The sequence below is a fragment of the Trachurus japonicus genome, chromosome 17 (assembly GCF_045865225.1).
Source record: "Trachurus japonicus isolate A0001 chromosome 17, Traja_1.0".
Taxonomy (NCBI): Eukaryota; Metazoa; Chordata; class Actinopteri; order Carangiformes; family Carangidae; genus Trachurus; species Trachurus japonicus.
In genome coordinates, this window is record NC_140923.1 from 5,183,526 (window position 1) to 5,204,741 (window position 21,216).

Below are 21,216 nucleotides of genomic sequence, written 5' to 3' on the forward strand. Positions count from 1 at the left end.
CAAGTCGATTCAGTCTATACTGTATAATATATAATGATATGATATCAGTGCAGGCAAATCAGTGAGATGAACTCCTTAATGCCTGCAAAGTTGACATTAACCTAGCAGGTGCATTAATGAGTCTTCACCTCTCTGTCTGCTCCTTCACTCCTTCCTCTTAAAAACACATCAATGACCGTCTCTGACCTTTTTTTCCGGACGTTAATGTTGCAAATGTGAGAAAGCTCATCTCGGAGGCGTTGGCGGTCGTAGTACAGTGACCTTTGCATTGACAACGTACGACAAAACCCTGAGCGTCTGCCTATTATAGGAAGAAAAGAAGCAGTATAAAGCCTTCATTAGAGGTCTCCACTCTGTCTGAGCTCCGTAGGGAACATTTCTTTTAAAACCCTCTGATGAACGACTCTGATTCGTGTTTTCTTTGACTCTTAGTCCTGCACAATCACATTCACTGCAACGGTTTTGTCAGTTATTGGAGATTTTAGCTGCAAATTGTTCTAGTAAATTCAGTCAATCTAGTTTTCTGAACAGAAATTTCACTGTTTCCGCATTTTTTTTTTTTTTTTTTTTTTTTACACTGTCGTTTACATGATCGAAATAAAGATATCAAAGAAGATATCAATCAATCTCTATTATTTGCCTGTTTTCTGCTCTGTTCAATCGTATTTTCATGATATTGGAAAACAAATCACACAAATGTGCAACACAAAGACTGTAGTGTATTCCTGAAGTGTTTTTGGAGCAACTCCAGCAGCCACAGCTCCTTTTTGTGTGTTTGCCCCATTTCCTTCTTCAGTCTCCGTCTCCATGAGGGTTGTTTTTTTTTTTGTTTTTTTTTGTTACGAGCGTAGTGTATTATAAATATTACAGGAGGGACCTTGTTTTCAAAACTTCAAACATCAGACTCTTCCTAAAAAACCTTGTTGCTTGAGGGGACATGAAAATTCAGAGCGGTCATCGTGTATTAGATCATTTGTCTGTGTTTGTTTGAATCAGAGGAGAATTAAAAGCAGAGAAACAAAGTTTGACTTCAGATCGTGATTGTGATGTTCTCGTCTTCTCTTCCTCCGACAGAAACTTCCTGGGAACTAAAGAGACGTCGTTGCTGCTGATGGCGATGTTCCTCCTCGCAGTGTTTTACCACGGCCAGCAGGTACAACCGCTTCTGTCCGGTTATTAACAAACTAAAGCTGTGAGTTGAAAACTTCTCCTTTGCATGGTTACAACAGAGGACCAGGATGCATTGGGCACTGAGCAACACTGCATCATCCCTGTTGCTATGCAACTGAGTGATTAGCGTTAGCAGCAAACCTGAAGTCAGAATAAGAGGAGAAGAGACAGACAGCTGCAGACTGATCAAACAAGGTGATGAGGAGTTGACACCGACCGTCCAACGTTTGTCTTCTTGTGTTGTCGCGGGCGACGTCTCCATAATCATGAATAATTACAACATCAACAAAAGTCATCATCTAAACTGAGACTCGTCTGCAGCCGTGTTCAGGCAGTGAAGAAGCAGCAGTTGCAGTTCCTCTCCTCACCACTAGGGTGAGTCAGTCTCCATAGACTCCCGTGATAAAATGTCCTTTAAAGGGATAGTTCAACATTTTGGAAAATTGGCCCCATTGCCATAATCCCTATAGTCATAGCAGTAGGTTCGTTACCTTTAATTGTAAGTGCAAGCTGTTTTTAGAACGGCGGAGCAGAGCCGTGAGCTGCTCAGAGCTACGCTACGGAGGCTCATGGGATTTCTTGGTTTCCCTCATCAAACTCATCAAATACACAATCCAACAACTCCACAACGCTCTGGTGGACAAGTTGTGACCTGCACATTCACCACGCTATGAGATAATAACGCTCCGCCGAATGCAAAATGTTGAACTATCCCTTTAAGTTTACAGCAGAAAATTAATAACCATATTTACAAAATATTTTGGATCTTAAAACTAATTTCCTCCTTTAAGCCTTTAAAATGATGTATAATTGTGGGTGGGGCCTGTTTGAGTGACAGCTTTGGGCTCCACACAGGCTCCTCCCCTTTGCACATTTTTTAAGACGTATAAGAGAAAAGACTGTTTATTCATCCCTAGCATGGGAAATTTGGTTGTTACAGTAGCATTGTAGCATACAAGGTAGAAAAATATGCAAATATAAAATGTACGACAGAGTAATAGGGCCACATTGACAAATAAAAAAATCACAAACTTGGAGAATAAAGTCGTAAATTTAAGACTTTATTCTCGTGAATTTACGACTTTATTCTCGTAATGTTATGACTTTTTTCTCGTAGGAAATGTACAACTTATTCTCATGAATTTACGACTTTATTCCCGTAAATTTATGACTCTATTCTCAAAGTCTGTTTTGTTTTTTTTCTCAATGTGGCCCTAATACTCCATCGTAAAAATGATACAGAACAAACATGTAAAAACAAAAGAGAGAGAGAAAGACATCCCCTACAGTTATATGCTTATATGCCGAATCATTTCAAGAGTATATACAGTGATTTACAAAAATAGAGTAAAAATAAAAAGAATATTTACACATAGTGTTGATAGTATAAAAAAGTGATTAGCTGGGAATTAGGGGTCAGGCGCTGCCAAGATGGCGGCCGAGCAGCAGCTCACTCTGAGCTTCAGAAACCCGATTAAACTGATGAATCATGAGTCTGTTTCCCTCCGTTTCACTGGGACTGTTGCTGGTGAAACATGATTCTCTGTGGTTGAACTGATTGAGACGTTCAGACTGTGGGTCACAGATCAGTGGGTTTCTCTAGAGCTGGATGATCCTCAGACAGACTGACGTGTCTCCCTTCACACGTCTGATGCTAAGTGTCATCCTTTTTTTTTTTTCTTTTCTTTTATAAACACACACAGTCAGAGTCAGCAGCCCGGAGGAAGCTGGTATCACCACATCGCTTTCATGCTTTTCTCTATGGCAACCTTTGATCGTGTCGTTCGGCGGCTCGGCAGACGGACGGAGATGGAGGAGAGAGAGAGAGAGAGAGAAAGGTTGTAATTGAGGGTCCTTTGTAGCCTCCATGAAAGTAGAAAAAAAAAACCCAGCCGCATTTGAAGTCACCCAGTGGCATATTGATTTTCCCCGGGTCAATTCTGCCACTTGTTTGGAAAAGCAGAGACAATAGGCAGCTCGCAGCGTGAGGTGTGTAACAGTCGGCTGCATCGGGCCCAGAGAAAAGAGACAGCGCATATGAAAGAGGCCGTTTCCTCTTAACAGGGACGGCCGCCGCCGAGCCAAATGCAATCCGGCTTTCTCTTTAGTGCAGCGTTAATAGTGCGATGTGTCGGGGTTTAAACACAATGTGAGCTCTGTAATTGGCTCTGTCCTTTTTTCTTTTTTTTTTCCTGCAGAATAACCTCAAATAAACTTTGGGTGAAATTGGCTCCGGGTGAGAAAAGTACTCTGGGCTCTGCCAGTGCTCAGACTCACAGCAGGTGTTTTATTCCAGCTCCAGAAACTTATGTTCAGCTTATTTACAGTGTTTACACAGAGGAAGTGTTGTTCCTCTTTGATTCAGCCTTTTCTTATGGAGATGAATCTATATTTTTCAGGGTTTTTTATGTAGATTTTTTACACTGTCACTGGAGTTACATTCATTTATTCAACTGTGTTTATGTTTATGTTTCCTCTACACAGCTTCTTAGTGTGGAATAAAGGACGGAGACATTTTCTTGAAAGAGCTGTTTGTAAAACTGATCGATGTGTTGCTGCCTCATTGCAGGCTGAACACGACAGTGACTCGGTATCGGAAAATGATGAGATGATGAGCCAAACCAAGCCAGAGCCAGCTGCTTAGCTCGCTTCACTGGTGTTGTTTTCCAGCAAGGTACAGCAGTGGACTCAATCAATCAATCTATCTATCAATCAATCAAAATTTAAGTAGTTCACAACATCCAAAATGTGAAACAGAGTGATTTACATAGTTAAAATAGAAGCTTAAAGATGAATAATCAAAGAACAACAGAAATAGAAACGTTCATTACAAATATAAGTTGAAGAATTCGATTTTTTTTAAAGAGTCACAAAGCTTCTGAATAAATGAGTCTTGAGCTTGGATTTAAAAAGTGTTTGGTCATTAATGTAAGTCATGGAGCAAAGCCTCTGAAGTTTAGCAACAGCTGCAGTGAAAACACTGTTTACACCTGGACCTGTAGGGACTTGAAGAGAAGTCGGCCCGACGACCACAGAGCTCAGACAAATCAGGCCGGACAAGGTCACGCAACGGCTTTAAAAACAAACATTAAGAGCTTAACATCCATAATGAAGCGAACTGGGAGTTGGCCAGAAGGCGAGCAGCATTTTGAACACGGTGGAGGCAGCAGAGGATAAGGACAAGGAGCTTTGGAACGCGTGACTCGTCTCTTCAAGGTCGTTCCAGGTGAAGTGAGGCTGGAAAAGGCCAAAAGCCAATCAGTTGTTGAACGTTACCTCAAGATTCTTTACATCAGGTTTAGAATAAGAGTCTGGAGAAGAAAAAGGAATGAAGTGATGACGAACGTGCAACCTGACGAATCTGATGCGACTAAAGTCTTTAGTCCTGTAACGTTGAAACGTTGGAACTTCAGGATCAAACTTTGTTTCTTCGCTTCCTCGAGCTCAGGGAATCCTGCTGTTTAACTTCTACACATTTCCAACCTCTTATCTTCTTGTAAAGCTAGCATGATACCTAGCTAGCCCCGGCCCATTTTCCGATACCGAGTCACTGTAGTGTCCTGAAGGACGTATCAACGATGGCGACAGCTCTTGGTACAACTGGTTAGCATAAAGAAACAAAAGAAAGGCCAGCAGCACTCGTGTCCTTTCTTTTGTTTCTTTAAGTTTATCTTCTGGCCGTGCACCTCTTCAGTTAGTTCCTGAGAGTTTTTTTGGAGAGTGCGTGTTTTTCTTTGTTTACTTCTACAACTGGTGAGCAAACAGCTACTTTAGCTACATTAGATGGGTAGCAATTCTAGAAACACCTCTTGGGGTTGCTTAGACACATCATGAGTGGTGTATCCTGGGGTCATCGGGTGTTTTGGGTCTTGCAATATCATACACGCTCACCCAGGTGTCCCAGTCACGGTTGATCGAGCCCTGGCTTGTGTCTACATGGTTTTGGTTGACTACGGATCTCCCCGTTTGATCCACAGCCATCTTGATGCCATCTGTGATGTTCTTGATGGCTCTCCTTGCATTCAGTCCCTTCACTCCCAACATCTTGAGTTCCCCAGTGAAGGACTGACCGACACCTGTGCATCCAATCTCAATCGGGTTAGCCATCCACTGCTTCGGCACTCGTTTAGTCCTGTTGAGAAGAAATGTTGCAACTTTAGGATCAAACTTCCTCCAGCTCAGGAAATCCTGTTGTTTGACTAAAGTTAGCACGATACCTAGCTAGCACCGACCCATTTACAGATACCGAGTCATTGTAGTGTCCTGTTGAAGTTGTTTATTTTCGTAGGATAAGCCCCTTGAGTTGTCACAACTCGTTTACGAGGGAGTCCTACACACAAAACATCAAGACATAACCCAACTGAAGGACGTATAGGACATCTGCATCTCCTCATTCTTTAAAAAGTTTCTGGCACCAGTGCCATATCTGGCCTGAGTGTGGTTGCTGCGACGTTCTCTGGGAATTTGAGCTGTCTCCATAGGTCGACCTTCAGCTGCCAGTCCCTAAAGCAATTTTTATTTATTTATTTGGTTCATTTCGGGCATGTCAATTAGTCATCATCATCACACATCATCTCAATCCAATTAATACAATACACATGACCGAAAGGGAAAGCGGGAGAAGCAAAAGCTTATCTAGTCCCGCCCCCAATACTCACATATTCATTTTTTCTGCATGTTACATTTTTGACATAACATTAATACAATAATAGCTGTATAACAGGAACAATTTATGAAATAATCTCTCAGGAGAGAATTTGGAGAAACCAAAGTCAGCTCTTCCGTGTCGTCTACGTTGGCTGTTTTGAGCAGAGATCCGACAGGAAGACGTGAGATGAAGGAAACACGTCATTGAACTAAACGCCGGGATAATCTCTGCGCTCTGATGACGATCGGCCTTTTCAGTCCCCTTTTGTGGCGGAGAACGCGCTGCAGTGCCGTCGTTCCGTTGTTGAGCGAACACCACGTCAGTTGGAGCTTCTTTCAGAGACGTTCAAGTGATGTTTTTGTTGTGTTGCCGTGCAGAGGAGCTCATTAGAGCGGGAAGATGGAGGAGAGTCGCGCTGCTTTATTCTCCCTCACTGCCTCTTTCATTATGAGAATCTCACTCTCATTCGGCGCTTGTTAAATCTGAGTGTTTTGTATGATGTCTCCACAATGAGTTACGTATGATGTATGCACAATAACACACATTTCCCACCGACATTATGCCAAAGCTTCAGGCGTCGCGCGTCGCTCATTGTGCGAGCAGATGACGGATGATTACGGGACGATTGTGTGTCCTCCTGCGTTTAACTCTGAACGTGACAGATTAATGCGTTGAATCAAGCAGGTTTGGTGTGTGTGTGTGTGTGTGTGTGTGTGTGTGTTCCCTGCTGATGGTTTGCGTCTCCAGAAGCTGCAGATGAAGCTAAAACAGATGTTGTTTTTTACGTAATAAACTAATGGAGGGCGGAGGAGGCCAGAAGCTGAGGTTGTTGTTCTTCTTCACCAGCGCTGCTTCCTGTCAGAGCAGCAATTACATTACACACACAGACACCGCTTCATTTCATTACACGGGAGCTGTGGACAAGGCTCTTACTCTGAAAGGATTAGAGTTTCTTCTGATTAGAGTGGACACGTTTGAAGAGCGGTAGGTTCATCACGGTGCCGGTCCCTAGAAGAAATTCTCTTTGTTTCATTTTGTTTGATCTGCAGAAACCCAGAGGTTCCTTTAGTTTTAGTTTGAAATATCAGAGTCGTGTCATTTCCCAGCCTCCCTCAAATGCATCCTTTTTTCATCCTGGGTAATGAAGTTTCCACTTGTATCTAAATGTATCCCAGGATTCATTGCAATAGGCAAAGTTAAAACAGCGACCGTGAGTCTGATGATCACACTGTTTCATCTGAGTAACTCATGTTCAACCTTTGTTTTGGTCTTTGATTCACTTAGATAATGATACAAAACTGATCTGAAACACTCTGTAAAGATCAAACTTTTAGTGTTAGTCTGATTAAAGGGATAGTTCAACATTTTGGCAAATTGGCCCATTGCCATAATCCCTATAGTCATAGCAGTAGGTTCGTTACCTTTAATTGTCAAGTGCAAGCTATTTTTAGAACGGCGGAGCAGAGTCGTGAGCTCAGAGGCAAATGCAGAGACTGCTTGCTGAAAAACTGCGGTTTTGATTTGATTGATTGATTTGATTGGTCCCCATGGGGAGATTCGTCTTCACTGACTGTACGTTAAAATGAAGGACAACATTGTACGTCACAGGACAGACAACAACAGTAATTATATGCACAGCAACAGTAACATGCATGTATTTCCCTCTAAAACAACTCTGTCTGGTAACGTTGTGTTATTATCTCATAGCGTGGTGAATGTGCAGGTCACAACTTGTCCACCAGAGCGTTGTGGAGTTGTTGGATTGTGTATTTGATGAGTTTGATGAGGGAAACCAAGAAATCCCATGAGCTTCCGTAGCGTAGCTCTGAGCAGCTCACGGCTCTGCTCCGCCGTTCTAAAAATAGCTTGCACCGACAATTAAAGGTAACGAACCCACTGCTATGACTATAGAGATTATGGCAATGGGCCAATTTGCCAAAATGTTGAACTATCCCTTTAAAACAAAACCATATGAAAGGGCTTTTATTTTGAAATTGAGCTGAGGGAAAAGCAGACGTTCTTTGTTGCAGCAGGCGCCGTCTCATTGTCCCGCAGGCTGCTGCACGTTCATAATTGTAGAAAACAGAGAATGAGATTGTAGTTTTATGACTCAGTCGTGTGATTAAAGGACTAATTGATCCCACAATTAATCACCAAACTGTTTCCACCGATCGACAGAGACAGAGAGAGAGAGAGGAGTGCGTCCTGCCCTCGACTTTCATCAACAAGCACAAACTGCACGCCGCTGACTTGTGTTGGGCTCTAATGTATTCAAATGACTTTGTGGTAATTGTGCATCAAGAAAAGCAATTTGTGTTGCCTATTAAAGTCCTTTCTGCTGCACTTCAGATTGATCGCACTCTCTCCTCTCTCATAATTGATCCGACCTTCTTTTTTTTTTTAATTTAGCCTTTCATTCCTGAACGGCGGCGGCAGCGGCACTGCCTCTCTATCATTTCAATAATGTAAACAACAGAGTTTAAATAAATGCTCTGAGAGGTGACGTGAACGTGTGTGTGTCTGTGTGTGTCTGTGTGTGTGTGTGTGTGTGTGTCCTCAGCTGGAGTACACGGCCCGGCTGGACTTCCTGTGGCGCGTCCAGGCCAAAGAGGAGATCAACGAGATGAAGGAGCTGCGGGAACACAACGAGAACATGCTGAGGAACATCCTGCCCAGCCACGTGGCCCGACACTTCCTGGAGAAGGACCGCGACAACGAGGTCAGTGCTCGCCTCGCCTCCCTTCACACACTGACAGACCTTTTATTGTTTAAACCGTTTCTATGGTAACTGATCATCCAGATGTTCAGGAGGTTTTTTTTTTTTTTTTTACTTGCAGCTCATTGTAGTGTTGTGTTGTTGTACTCAGACCAGTCTTAAGTCCACATCTTCAAGGTCTTGGTCTCAGTCGAACTGGACTCAGTGACATCTTTGTTTGTTTTTTTAAAGGTGTACAGAAAAGAAAATTGAATTTGAGCCCACTCTGGGTCATAAAATTAGTGTAATAACTCATCTATCAGGCGATGTAGGCCAAACTTTGTGCAAAATTCTATTTTTGAGTAAATCCGTGATGAAAGTGTGTATTTTAGTGTAGTTTTTTTTTTCGTATTGGATAATGCAGGCGCACGGATTATACGTCAGCCTGTACACGATTCACTAGCCACTGATATTGGATCCGTAATCCGTCATTCAAACGTCTGAGACACGCACACACACACTTTAATAACCACATATTTCTCTGTGTCACTCTCTCACTTTGGTTTATGTCAGTGGTTCTCAAAGTGAGGTCCGGGGACCCCCAGGGATCTTAGAGAGGGTACAACGGGGTTCCCGACTTTTTCTCCAAAATTTACCACATTTTTTCCCCCAGAAATTTTTTGAAATTTTTCCAAAGATTCACGCCACTGGCAGTAATTTGAACGTACATTGACTAAAAAAACTGTAACGTTATTCAATCTCAGAACAAATATTTGTGTGTTTCTGGTGATGGTTTCAACATTTTGTCCAATTTGTGTCAGTTTAGGGGCCGTTGATGTAAAAAAGTTGAGATTGAGTTTGAGAACCACTGGTTTTTATGATGTATTTCACTAAGTTTTTAGATCAAATCATCTTTTCTTTTTAATTAATTTTAAAATATGAAGCCACGTGATTATTATGACGACTGGGACTGAAGACAGTGATCGTCTTGGTCTTGACTTGGTCTCGGTTTAGGTGGTCTTGAACACAACACTAGCTGATTGGTCCACAGACATCTCCTCCTCCTCCTCCTCCTCCTCCGCTCCACAACAAACAGAGCAGCTCATTAATCCAGTAGTGAAACAGGTTAAAGTGGTTAAACCACCGAGGTGTCTTAATGATAATAAACAACCAATCTATTGATTAGACAAAGACAAGATCTGATGACATGGTTTAAACAACACTCAGAAGCCCCTTTCCTACCAGCCAAAAAAACATTTAAAGCCACTGACAGAGGGGAAGAGGAGGGAAACACACTGACCACCACCTCACCAGCTTCCGTGCTGTTCTCCATTGTTTCCTTGGCTGTTGGCTGAGACCAGACGTTGAGTTTTCTGGCCAGTGGGAAAGAAGCCCGATGCCGATTGTAAGCAGTTTGACCTGTGTTTAAAAAAAAAAAGACAGTGTCGACCCGCTAATTTTAGTGGGAAAGTGGCGAGAGAGACGGAGCTAAACCAGCGAGGACTGTAGGACGTCGACGCAAAGACGACAAACCTGTGGAGAATCTAAAACACAAGATTTAAAACTGGATAAAAGTCAATTTGAGCCATGAAACAACTGATTTTTCAGGTTTGGTCTGAGATCTGATGGAGACGTCAGTGATGAGGTGAGAACACACGTGTAAAAGCCGCCACCGCTGCAGCTTTGACTCCAGAAAGAAAAGACTGAACAGCTGTAGAGAGCCAGACAGAGAGCTGTCGGGGCGGTTCATTCAGCTGGAAACCTTTGTGCAGCTTTCTGTGTTTTTTTTTTTTTGACTGCGTGCATTTGATTGGACTTTAATAACACGTTGTCAGTCGCCGGCGGCGGCGGTGGCAGTGGCGAACACATTGATTTGTCTCCCGGTCGCTGCAGCGGTGACTCAGCTGCCTCCAAATCTTGCAAACTTTTGCAGAGTTTCCTCTTTTTCTTGTTCACCTTATCTCTTCTGCCCTTTTTTTCCCTTTGTGCTCCTAATTTCCAGTGAATAGAGAAACACACACATTCACTGTGAGCGCTGCTGTCCTCAGAGCTTCTACGTGTTAGTTTGCATTAACACAGCGTGACGATGGAAGAAAAAAAAAGAGATTTATTAGATTAATTAGTGTGAAAACTTCCTAATCAAAGGCTGCGCTGTAACGAGCCGCCAGCAATTAAGGCAGAAAATGAGACGATAAATGAGATTTAAATATCCATCAACAGGAAAACACAACAAGTCACAAGGTTGAATGTTAGTGTTTTGTTTTTTTATATAATTTAACGCAGGACAAACAAAGTTTCCCTTTGTTTATCCTGTGTCTGTTCTGCTGGTCGTCTGACAGTTATCAAATCGCCATATTGTCCTCGTCCGCCCGGCCGGCTCCTTCATTATCGACTCCCTCGATCTTCCGTTGCCTCGCGAACAAAAGGCGAGCAGGCCGATGAATTATGAATGTCAGGAGAGGAGAGCTGCTATCATTCTGCTCCCATGCTTGTTCCTAATTAAAAAGGACATGATTAAAAATGCATCCATTAGGATAGGTTGGGTCCTAATCACTTGTTACATTATTAATCAGGCTGTTTATTGTTCCGTGATTTAGACACTGGAGCACTGGGTTATTAATAGGCTGCTGCACCCCTGAAGAGGTGTTGATGATCTTTGGAATTAATCAGGTGACACAGCTGAGTGTCGTCTGTGTCAACATCCTCATCTTAAAGGTTTTTACAGCCCGAGCTCCCGGTGTTGTGGTGGTGTCAGAGTTTCACATTCACATCAGTGAGATGAAGTTTAAACTTTACTTTCTGTTACTTACAGGTGTTAAAGATGTAGAATTACAGAGTTTAGACATTCATCCATTTTTATTCTGATCCTGAGCATCAGTAGTGGATCACATCTATTAGAGCTCCTTCAAAATAAAGGTAGATGTTTGTGTTAAAGCTCCTTCAAAATAAAGGTAGATGTTTGTGTTAAAGCTCCTTCAAAATAAAGGTAGATGTTTGTGTTAAAGCTCCTTCAAAATAAAGGTAGATGTTTGTGTTAAAGCTTCTTCAAAATAAAGGTAGATGTTTGTGTTAAAGCTCCTTCAAAATAAAGGTAGATGTTTGTGTTAAAGCTCCTTCAAAATAAAGGTAGATGTTTGTGTTAAAGCTTCTTCAAAATAAAGGTAGATGTTTGTGTTAAAGCTCCTTCAAAATAAAGGTAGATGTTTGTGTTAAAGCTCCTTCAAAATAAAGGTAGATGTTTGTGTTAAAGCTCCTTCAAAATAAAGGTAGATGTTTGTGTTAAAGCTCCATACAGTATAAAGGTAGATGTCCATGTGTAGTGTGATTATAAAGCAGCTCTAGGTTCTATATTAATACTGTGAAAGTATCAAAGCCTCAGTCCACAGAGAAATGCACACAGCCTGTATTCAGAAACTGAGCCTTAAAACCAGCCGTCAGGACTTCCTGTCACTTTGTGATGTCACAACAAAGCCCCGCCCCCTCACCACCACCTGGACCCACCATCCAACAACAACTTTGCAGGATTTGGTTTCTCTGAGTGTTTTATTCTGAAATCTGCTCTGTTTTTATTGCATCACTCAGAAAACAGATGATAAATTTGTCAAACCTCATAGAAGTAAACATTTTAAAAATGAAAGAAAGAAAGAAGGAAACGCCAATATGAAATTTTTTCTGTTCAGCCCAGAGAACCAGATTCACATTCTACAATCAGGTCACGAGGATATTGATCGAGCTGAGGATGTGTTGCCTTCACTGTCTCCAGATCTCAACCCAACATTTAGAGACTCAGAGACTTTTATGATCACAAACACTGAGACTGCTCCTTTAACTCCTGTCTGCACCAACACTGTCACGGCCTGTAGAAGAGACTTCACCTGCAGGATGAAACACCTCAGAGCTCCGACTGCCGCCATCATGTGATGACGAGCCGAGAAGAACCAGAGAAATTAAATTAGTTTGACTTTGACCAACTTTTCACTTTGAAGCTTTGACATTTGACTGAGCTCATTAAGAGAGTGAATAATGTCAGCGAGGATGTCACAATGAAGTCAGAGGTTTTCTTTTCCATAAGTGTGTAATTAGAGAGGGGGGGGGGGGCGGGGGGGCTGACGTCTCCTGAATAATTAAGTGGAGATGTTGAACTCTGACTGGACATTATGTTTACCAGCATATTATTGAAATATCCCCATAACAACATGATTAAATGCAGCATGTGGCTTTAGTATGTGGGCACATGCTGTTTGATGTCAGTCTGGCTGTGTGTGTGTCTATGTGTGTGTGTCCACATTGCCCCCCAGTGGAGGAGACGCTGTAGTGCAGCTGTCAACAATCAGCACCAAACACATGCACTACTTCATTTATCATAAAGCTTTCAACACAGAGATCAAGTCTGATAGTCCAGACAAAATAGCGTTTTCTGACAGACTAATTGTAATAGAATTTTTTTTCACCATACATCATTTCTATAAGGTGTCCAGAACAACATACTAAAAGTCCTAAGAAATCCTAGTTGGGGAAATATGTTTAATTCTCATCAATCCAAGATTGATTTACTGTATATGATGCCAATAAGGCCAGAAAACAGTACACCCCAATGGGGCTATTTTTTTCCTTTACTCCTATCACAATGAAACTTTACACAATGAAAGTATCCATGAAATGTAACATTTTTTGTATTACAAGTTTCTTTGAAAATGAATTTGAATATGCAAATGAGCCATACACTAATTGAATATGCCGAAAATACACCCGAATAGGCTTATTTTTTTCCTTTAAACCTTTTTACTGTATGAAGCTTTAACACAAACATCTACCTTTATACCGTATGGAGCTTTAACACAAACATCTACCTTTATACTGTATGGAGCTTTAACACAAACATCTACCTTTATACTGTATGGAGCTTTAATACAAACATCTACCTTTATACTGTATGGAGCTTTAACACAAACATCCTTTATACTGTATGGAGCTTTAACACAAACATCTACCTTTATACTGTATGGAGCTTTAACACAAACATCTACCTTTATACTGTATGGAGCTTTAACACAAACATCTACCTTTATACTGTATGGAGCTTTAATACAAACATCTACCTTTATACTGTATGGAGCTTTAACACAAACATCTACCTTTATACTGTATGGAGCTTTAACACAAACATCTACCTTTATACTGTATGGAGCTTTAACACAAACATCTACCTTTATACTGTATGGAGCTTTAACACAAACATCTACCTTTATACTGTGTGGAGCTTTAATCAGATGAGTTCTTATTGAACCACAGTTTTCACCAAAGAACTAAACGTCCTTATCTTGAGACAGCTTGTGTAGGAATGAGATCAAAGAGACGGTTAGAGTTATTTTTCATTTTAATTGAGTGAAAACATGAACAATAAGCTGTTGCTGTGATCTCCGTCCCTACAGGAGCTGTACTCTCAGTCCTACGACGCCGTGGGCGTGATGTTCGCCTCCATCCCGGGCTTCGCCGACTTCTACTCCCAGACGGAGATGAACAACCAGGGAGTCGAGTGCCTGAGGCTCCTCAACGAAATCATCGCCGACTTTGACGAGGTGAGACCGAGCGGACTTTGAAGTCCACCCACTTCTACTTCAGCCCGACTTTTAAACATCACAGGCGACGTCAACAGTCTCGACAGTGTTTTTCTGATGAAAAGATCCACCTCGTCCCCCAGAACACTTCAGAGCAGATTAATGGGAAGAGCTGGCGTCTGCAGCTCGTCACATCGTGTTTGTGTCAGGCGGAGAGAGAACCACCACGGGGAATATCACAGGCACCAAGTATAGCAGCCGACCCAGATGAATCCAGACCTGAGTTTGCTCCCAGTATTGATTTCCCTCTCGACTAACGGCAGCAGTTTGAAGCTGCGCCTCCTCTGTTCAAATGTCTCTCAGATTTTTCTAATGACGGAGAAGAAGCTCGGAGCAAAAGTCAGACAGAGAATCCTCACCGCTGAGACACCAGCTATTACCGCCGTGCTGCGTTCAGGGGCCGTCCACTTTTCTGAAACGGTTCAGAATCATAAAACGGTGAAAGGAAGTGCCGTCTCCCTTTCACTTTGAAAGCCACATTACTCTCTTCACACTTTAAACCCGTTAAGTTCAGGGTCTGGTTGGTGGATGGGTGATCTCTGTCCTACGGTGGCCCAGAGGGATCAATACACTACAACTGAAGAAAACACACATTGGCTACAAACTAACAAAAGTGCTGCAAACTACAGCACAATGTAGGTAAATGTTTACTCCTGAAAAATTGAAATTTCACTCATTATCTCCTCCCCCTCATGTGGACTAAGGGCTGGGAGAAGTTTCAGAGTCCTCCGTTCCTTCTCTGAGTTACAGGGGGTCTCGGCGTAGCAGTGCATGTCCATATAACGGTTGCAAATGGATACCAACTGTCTTCGTAACAAAAAAACACACCAAAAAACATCCAAATTACCTCCATGCTGCTCGTATGTAATGTCTGTCTTGTATTGAAGCCCCGAAATGCGAAATTGTCCCGAAAAAAATTAAATAAGTCTATATTTCAAGCTTGTTTTTAGCGGAAGCTTCTCAAAGCTCCTCTTCCCGGTTCGTCAAATTTGGACGAACTGGGAAGAGGAGCTTCCGCTACAAACAAGCTTGAAATATAGACTTATTTAATTTTTTTCGGGACAATTTCGACAATTATGACCTGAATATTTAAGAATTGGTCCTTTATTAATAGATACTTGAAATATTTTGTGTAAACAATGAGTAATGTAATTATATTTTGACTATAATTGATTTTACACATTCATAGTGTTGTGAAATTAATTAATGCAAAATAATCATGATAATCGTAACACCGTGATTATTTCTCTGACAATAATCGTACCAAGAAAATGTATAATGGTGACATCCCTAGACAGGAGAAACAGACAGACGGACGTCGGCTGAGCTCAGTCACTGACTCATTCACCTCCCGACAGCAGCACAGGGATCACGGTGTCAGCAGCAGCAGACTCATCAGGAGACAATTAACAGAGCAGTTAATTACACATCAACACCAGCTCTGCTCTGAAAGGTCTCAGAACGGAGACAGAGGACGTGTCGGACGACGAGCTGCTTCTTATTGTTTCAGTCACGTCTCTTTTGACTTGATGCAGATTCAGCAGACGACTTGTTTTACAGCATCATCATCATGTTGTGTTGATGTTGCACCTGTGGTCAGAGACAGGGAGTTAAAGGAGGGAAAACGCTAAGTGGCACTCGGGCTTCTCAGGTTAAAGCAGAAGTAAGTGATATTTTTGTGTTAATATAAGTCTTAAATAGTTATATCTTCCGACAGCAATCACTTACATAGAGTGTTTGGTCTGAAACACGAGTCTCTCCGTCACTCTGCTCTGCTCTGAGCCGAGGAGAAAACTTTTCTCGTATCCTACAGTTTTTATCCAATGAGGAGAGAGAACGGCATGCAGGGCTGTGTGTGTGTGTGTGCAGCCAAGGGATGCGCCTGAATGTGGTGACGTAGGGACGAGGACCAATAGATCCATGACGAGGGCGGGGGCTGCTAACTCCATCGGCTGACAAGACGTTCGGGTGTGTTCAAGGCAACTCGTAACTCGTGTTTTTCCGACCTGTGAAGTCATACCAGTTCGATCTGGTGCGAGTTCACGGGTCGGAAGTTACCAGTGGCCGTTATAGTGACTTTCACAGGCAACAGGTCGGAAAAACACGAGTGGGTTGCCTGGAACACTACAAAGTTGTAAGTCGTGACTTGAAGCTGTAATTTACGGTTTCAAAAGCCTGCCTGGAACGCAGCATTAGCCAAAACGACCGGATCACTTACTTCTGCTTTAAGTGTTTACAAGATAATGTATGAATAGATTAAAGCTCCATGTTTTATTTTGAAGGGCAGATTTCAGAATAAAACACTCAGAGAAGCCAAATCCTGCAGGTGTTGGATGCTGGGCTGACCAGTGTTGATTTCTCTGTCTGTCAGCTGCTGGGCGAGGACCGCTTCCAGGACATCGAGAAGATCAAGACGATCGGCAGCACCTACATGGCCGTGTCCGGTCTGTCTCCGGAGAAACAGGTGAGAGTGACACCTGGTTGTAACCTGCAGCAGCAGCAGCAGCAGGGGAGGTCCTGGAGCTCATATGGCAAGCAGATTTAACATTTAAAAGCTAAGTTTGACTCTCCGGAACTAACATTGTAGATATCAACAACGTCTTTCTGACTGGTCGTAAATACATTTTGAATAGTTGGATTTTTTATTCAAGATATCTGTAATTCAGTTTTGCCTCTAGTCAAAAAGAACATTTCAGATCCACAACTACGTTCTTCCTAGGACAAATGACGTCACTGTAACCATTCATGTGTATGGGGTTTGTCATTACAGATATCTACAATTCAGTTTCGGATATCCACTATGTGCATTACGAATATCTGTAACTGAATTACGACTAGTACTAATTCCAGTTTGAGGTATCGACAACGTCATTTCGCCTAGTCAAAACCTAATTTAAGATATCTGAAAAGGGACATGTAGATATCTTTAATTGAGTTGAATTAATGACTAGTCAGAATCAAATTGTAGATATCTCAAACTGGAATTAGTACTAGTGGTAATTCAGTTACAGATATCTGTAATTCACATAGCGGATATCTGCAACTGAATTGTAGATATCTGTAATGACAAACCCCATACACATGAATGGCAAAAGTGACGTCATTTGTCCTAGGAAGAATGTAGTTGCAGATATCTGAAATGTTCTTTTTGACTCGGCAAAACTGAATTACAGAGATCTACAACACATATCCAGTCTGGCTTTTAAATGTTAAAATGACTTGACATAAGCTCAGGCCCTGAAGCTCTGGTCCTGAAGCTCTGGTCCTGAAGCTCAGATCTTGAGGTCCAGGTCCTGACGTTGATCTGGTTCTCCGTTCTCCACAGCAATGTGAAGATAAGTGGGGTCACCTGTGTGCGTTAGCCGACTTCGCCATCGCCCTCAAAGAGAGCATCAAGGAGATCAACAAGCACTCGTTCAACAACTTTGAGCTGAGGATCGGTAAGAGCTGGAGAGACGCTCTGTTCATCTCTGTCTTTTATCTCATTCTTTTCCCTTTTTGTCTTCCTCCTCCTCCTCCTCCTCCTCCTCTTCTGTTTTTATCTCCGTCTTATTCTTTATTCTTCTAATGAAGATGATTGAGGGTGTAGGATGTTCCTATTAAAGCTGGAACTAATTCTATTGTCTCTATTGTCACTGCTGATCAATCCATCATGTTCTCTCTGTACGTATTGATCTGTCAGTTTTTATTATGTCTAAAAAAAAAAGAAAAAAACCTTTTCAGAACGACGTCTTCACATTCAGTGTTCAGTCTCGTCGATGGTTTTCAGCCTTCATGAGGTCGTAGCTCGGTGTCCGTGCAGTCGTTCCGAGCACATGAAGGCATCCTGCTGTTATTTTTGTTTTGCTGTAACTAAGCCAAGAGGTACCAGCCGGTGTCACCATGGCAACCAGTGCCATGCAATGATCTTTTCCTGGTGTCTTAACGACAAAAAAGGACAAATTCAGCCTCAGGACCAAAGGGTTCAGCCACAGGAAATAAGAGGGATTCAAGCTGCAGCAGTGATGGGGGCCAGGGAGATGTGGACACATTTAGGGAATCCTGAGGAACAAGAGACAAAATAGGGAGACAACAAGAACATCTGCATTACAATGTCCATTTGGCCTTAGCTGAGGCTTAAACTCACAACCTCTGACACCAAGAACCATTTTTAAACTCATTGAACTAATATCTATAAGTGCTATAAGTGAGACCTTGTGTAGCTTCAGCTGTCCAGGCAGATTTCAAAAATTGTCAAAATGTCAAAAATTCTGTTATCAAGGCAAAACTATGATAATTGCATCTAGACACCATGGAAATGTTGGTGATTTGTTTTTAATGATAAGTGTTTTGCTTTAAGAAAACAATCTGATGTTTAAAAATGCCACTTTTACATTGACTCCAGTTGTTCCCATGAGAGCAGAATTAAAAATGTTCTCAAAAATTCAGTCTTTCAGATAAAATTCTGATATTTGCCAAACTTCATCGACCATGACTCCAAAAATATTGTCAGTTTTTTTCAGGAAGATTGGGATTGTATTAACCAAGAATTGGCTGGTATATGTTTAAGTCAAATGTTTTCATGCACTGTAGGATCAATTTCTCAAATATCAAAAACCCGGGTGGTAACTTTGTGGAGGTAGATCTGAAGATGCAGTGTAGCAAATTTGTTGGCAAAAATTGTGGGACAAGAAAGGTTTAATATGTTTTACAGTTTGAAAAAACAGAGTGATGGACTTCATAATGTGTTTAAATGTAAAAGTTTGGGGCTACATTATAGTAAAAGTTGCAAAACTGTAGCATGTACGGTTGCTTTGTTAGGATTTTAAAAATATTTAAACACTTATTGTACCCCCCCCCAGGAGAAATATTGACATGTCCTTGGAGTTGAGTAAATCTGGCATGGGACTGGAGCTTCATGCAAAGTTTAGTGATTTTTCATGTATGGGAAGAAGAAGAAGAAGAAGAAGAAGAAGAAGAAAAATGCTTTATGCACAGCTCCACTACTTCCTGAATTAAGCCAGCTCCTTTATTTCCTGTCTTACATTATTGGACCAACTGATTAATCCAGCTGTGTCTGACCTCACAACACGGTCCAAAAATGTAAGACAGGAAATAATGGAGCTGGCTTATTTCAGGAAGTAGTGGAGCTGTGCATAAAGCCCATAGGCTACGCTGCCTGGCCTCTTATTGAAAGGACAGTGATGGGATGTTGCCTTCAGGGTCCGACGGTCATTGGGCCCTTTTTTCTGAACCTTTTTTCGCTTATGAAGCTTCAAGTTGTTCTCTTTAAATTAGGGCTGTCAGAGTTAACGCGATTACATTTTTTAATCGCTGTTAATCGCGGCCCATTTTGTCCTCTGTCTGCTGGACTGGAGGACTGGAGTGTGGGACCTCCAGTCCAGTAGGTGGCGGTAAGGCACCTTCAAGTTGGTTGCTACACAAATATACACAGTCTAACATATATCCACAGCTCCATCCATTGATTTTTTGACGGCTTTGTTGTAAACAAATGCACCTGGCCAGGCAGAGGTGTAGCAAAGTAAAGGGCAATTTCCACTGGATGCAATTCGTTTCAATTCTGTGTGAGTTTCATGCATCATGTGTTATGATTAGGTAGGCCTACTAGGTCTGGTCTAAAAGTTGTTTGTCTAGAGATTATAACACTTTGGAGTGTTGAAAGTCCAAAGCGCCATATATAATATTTTTAATAGAGATTAATCGCGAGTTAACTATGGAAAAAATGTGATTAATCGCGATTAGAAAAATTAATCGTTTGACAGCCCTACTTTAAATCTTTTTTTTCATTTTAACGACGTGTTGAATTTGTCACTTTGTCCTCCTGTAACCAGACAGTTGTGTCTCCATGGTAACCCCCCTGTGTGTCGTCGACAGGTATGGCTCACGGCTCGGTGGTGGCGGGCGTGATCGGCGCCAAGAAGCCCCAGTACGACATCTGGGGGAAGACGGTGAACCTGGCGAGCCGCATGGACAGCACGGGCGTGAGCGGCAAGATCCAGGTGCCCGAGGACACCAACCTGATCCTGAAGGAGCGCGGCTTCTCCTTCGAGTACCGCGGCGAGATCTACGTCAAGGGCATCAGCGAGCAGGAGGGCAAGATCAGGACGCACTTCCTGCTGGAGCGCGTGCAGCCCAACCCGCTCATCATGCAGCCGCGCAGGATCACGGGCCAGTACTCGCTGGCCGCCGTGGTGCTCGGCCTCGTGCAGTCGCTCAACCGCCAGAAGCAGAAGCAGATCCTCAACGAGAACAACAACTCGGGCATCATGAAGGGCCACCACCACTACAACCGCAGGACGTTGTTGGCGCCCGGCGGCTCCGAGGTGGGAGGAGGAGGAGGAGGAGGAGGCGGCGGGGGCGGGGGGCATCACGCCGAGCCGGCCGATAAGGCGGAGCTGTCCTGAGGAGAGCAGAGGACTGGAGTTTTTTTAAGTTCCACGCAGGTTTTTTTTGTCCCGAGGCGGAAGGAGCTCGTCGGGAGGGAAGGAAGGAACGATCCCATTGGCTGAGTCTGAGACCGACCTCAGGGGGCGGGGCTTCAATTTGAAGCTGTGCAGAAAAGAAAATTGAATTTGAGCCGACTGTGTAATGTCCTAACATTAGTGTGATAACTCATCTATTAGACGATGTAGCCCAAACTTTGTGCAAAAATCTATTTTTCCTCATATATTTTTATTTTATTTTATCCCACATAAGACGCTCATATGACAAACTACAAAAATGGGAGAAATGAAGTAGATAAAACAGCACGCAGACAAAAAATTTTAATTAAAAAATAAAAATACAACATACAACATACAATAAAAAAACCAAACAACAAAAAACACCAACAACAAGAAAACGAAATAAAAATAAATAATAATAATAAAAAACAATAAGAAAGCAATTTATAAGATTACCACAGTTTAGAATTCAAAATTCTATTTTTAAGTAAATCCGGGATGAAAGTGTGTATTTTTGAAGCTGTACAGAAAAGAAAATTGAATTTGAGCCGACTGTGTAATGTCCTAACATTAGTGTGATAACTCATCTATCAGACGATGTAGCCCAAACTTTGTGCAAAATTCTATTTTTAAAGGGACAAC

At 42.2% G+C, this 21,216-nt stretch overlaps 1 protein-coding gene across 1 annotated transcript in view; it reads left to right on the forward strand.

Annotated features, from left to right (window-relative positions):
* Positions 1-20,535, forward strand: part of adcy8 (adenylate cyclase 8 (brain)) — a 144,571-nt gene extending 124,036 nt beyond the window's left edge. Inside the window, exons 15-20 of the mRNA XM_085804555.1 lie at positions 1,075-1,153; positions 8,379-8,537; positions 13,946-14,092; positions 16,503-16,595; positions 17,457-17,571; positions 20,006-20,535. Of these exons, the coding sequence (XP_085660681.1) occupies positions 1,075-1,153; positions 8,379-8,537; positions 13,946-14,092; positions 16,503-16,595; positions 17,457-17,571; positions 20,006-20,535 (1,123 nt within the window). The remainder of the gene's footprint in view (positions 1-1,074; positions 1,154-8,378; positions 8,538-13,945; positions 14,093-16,502; positions 16,596-17,456; positions 17,572-20,005) is intronic.
* Positions 20,536-21,216: the final 681 nt, after the last annotated feature.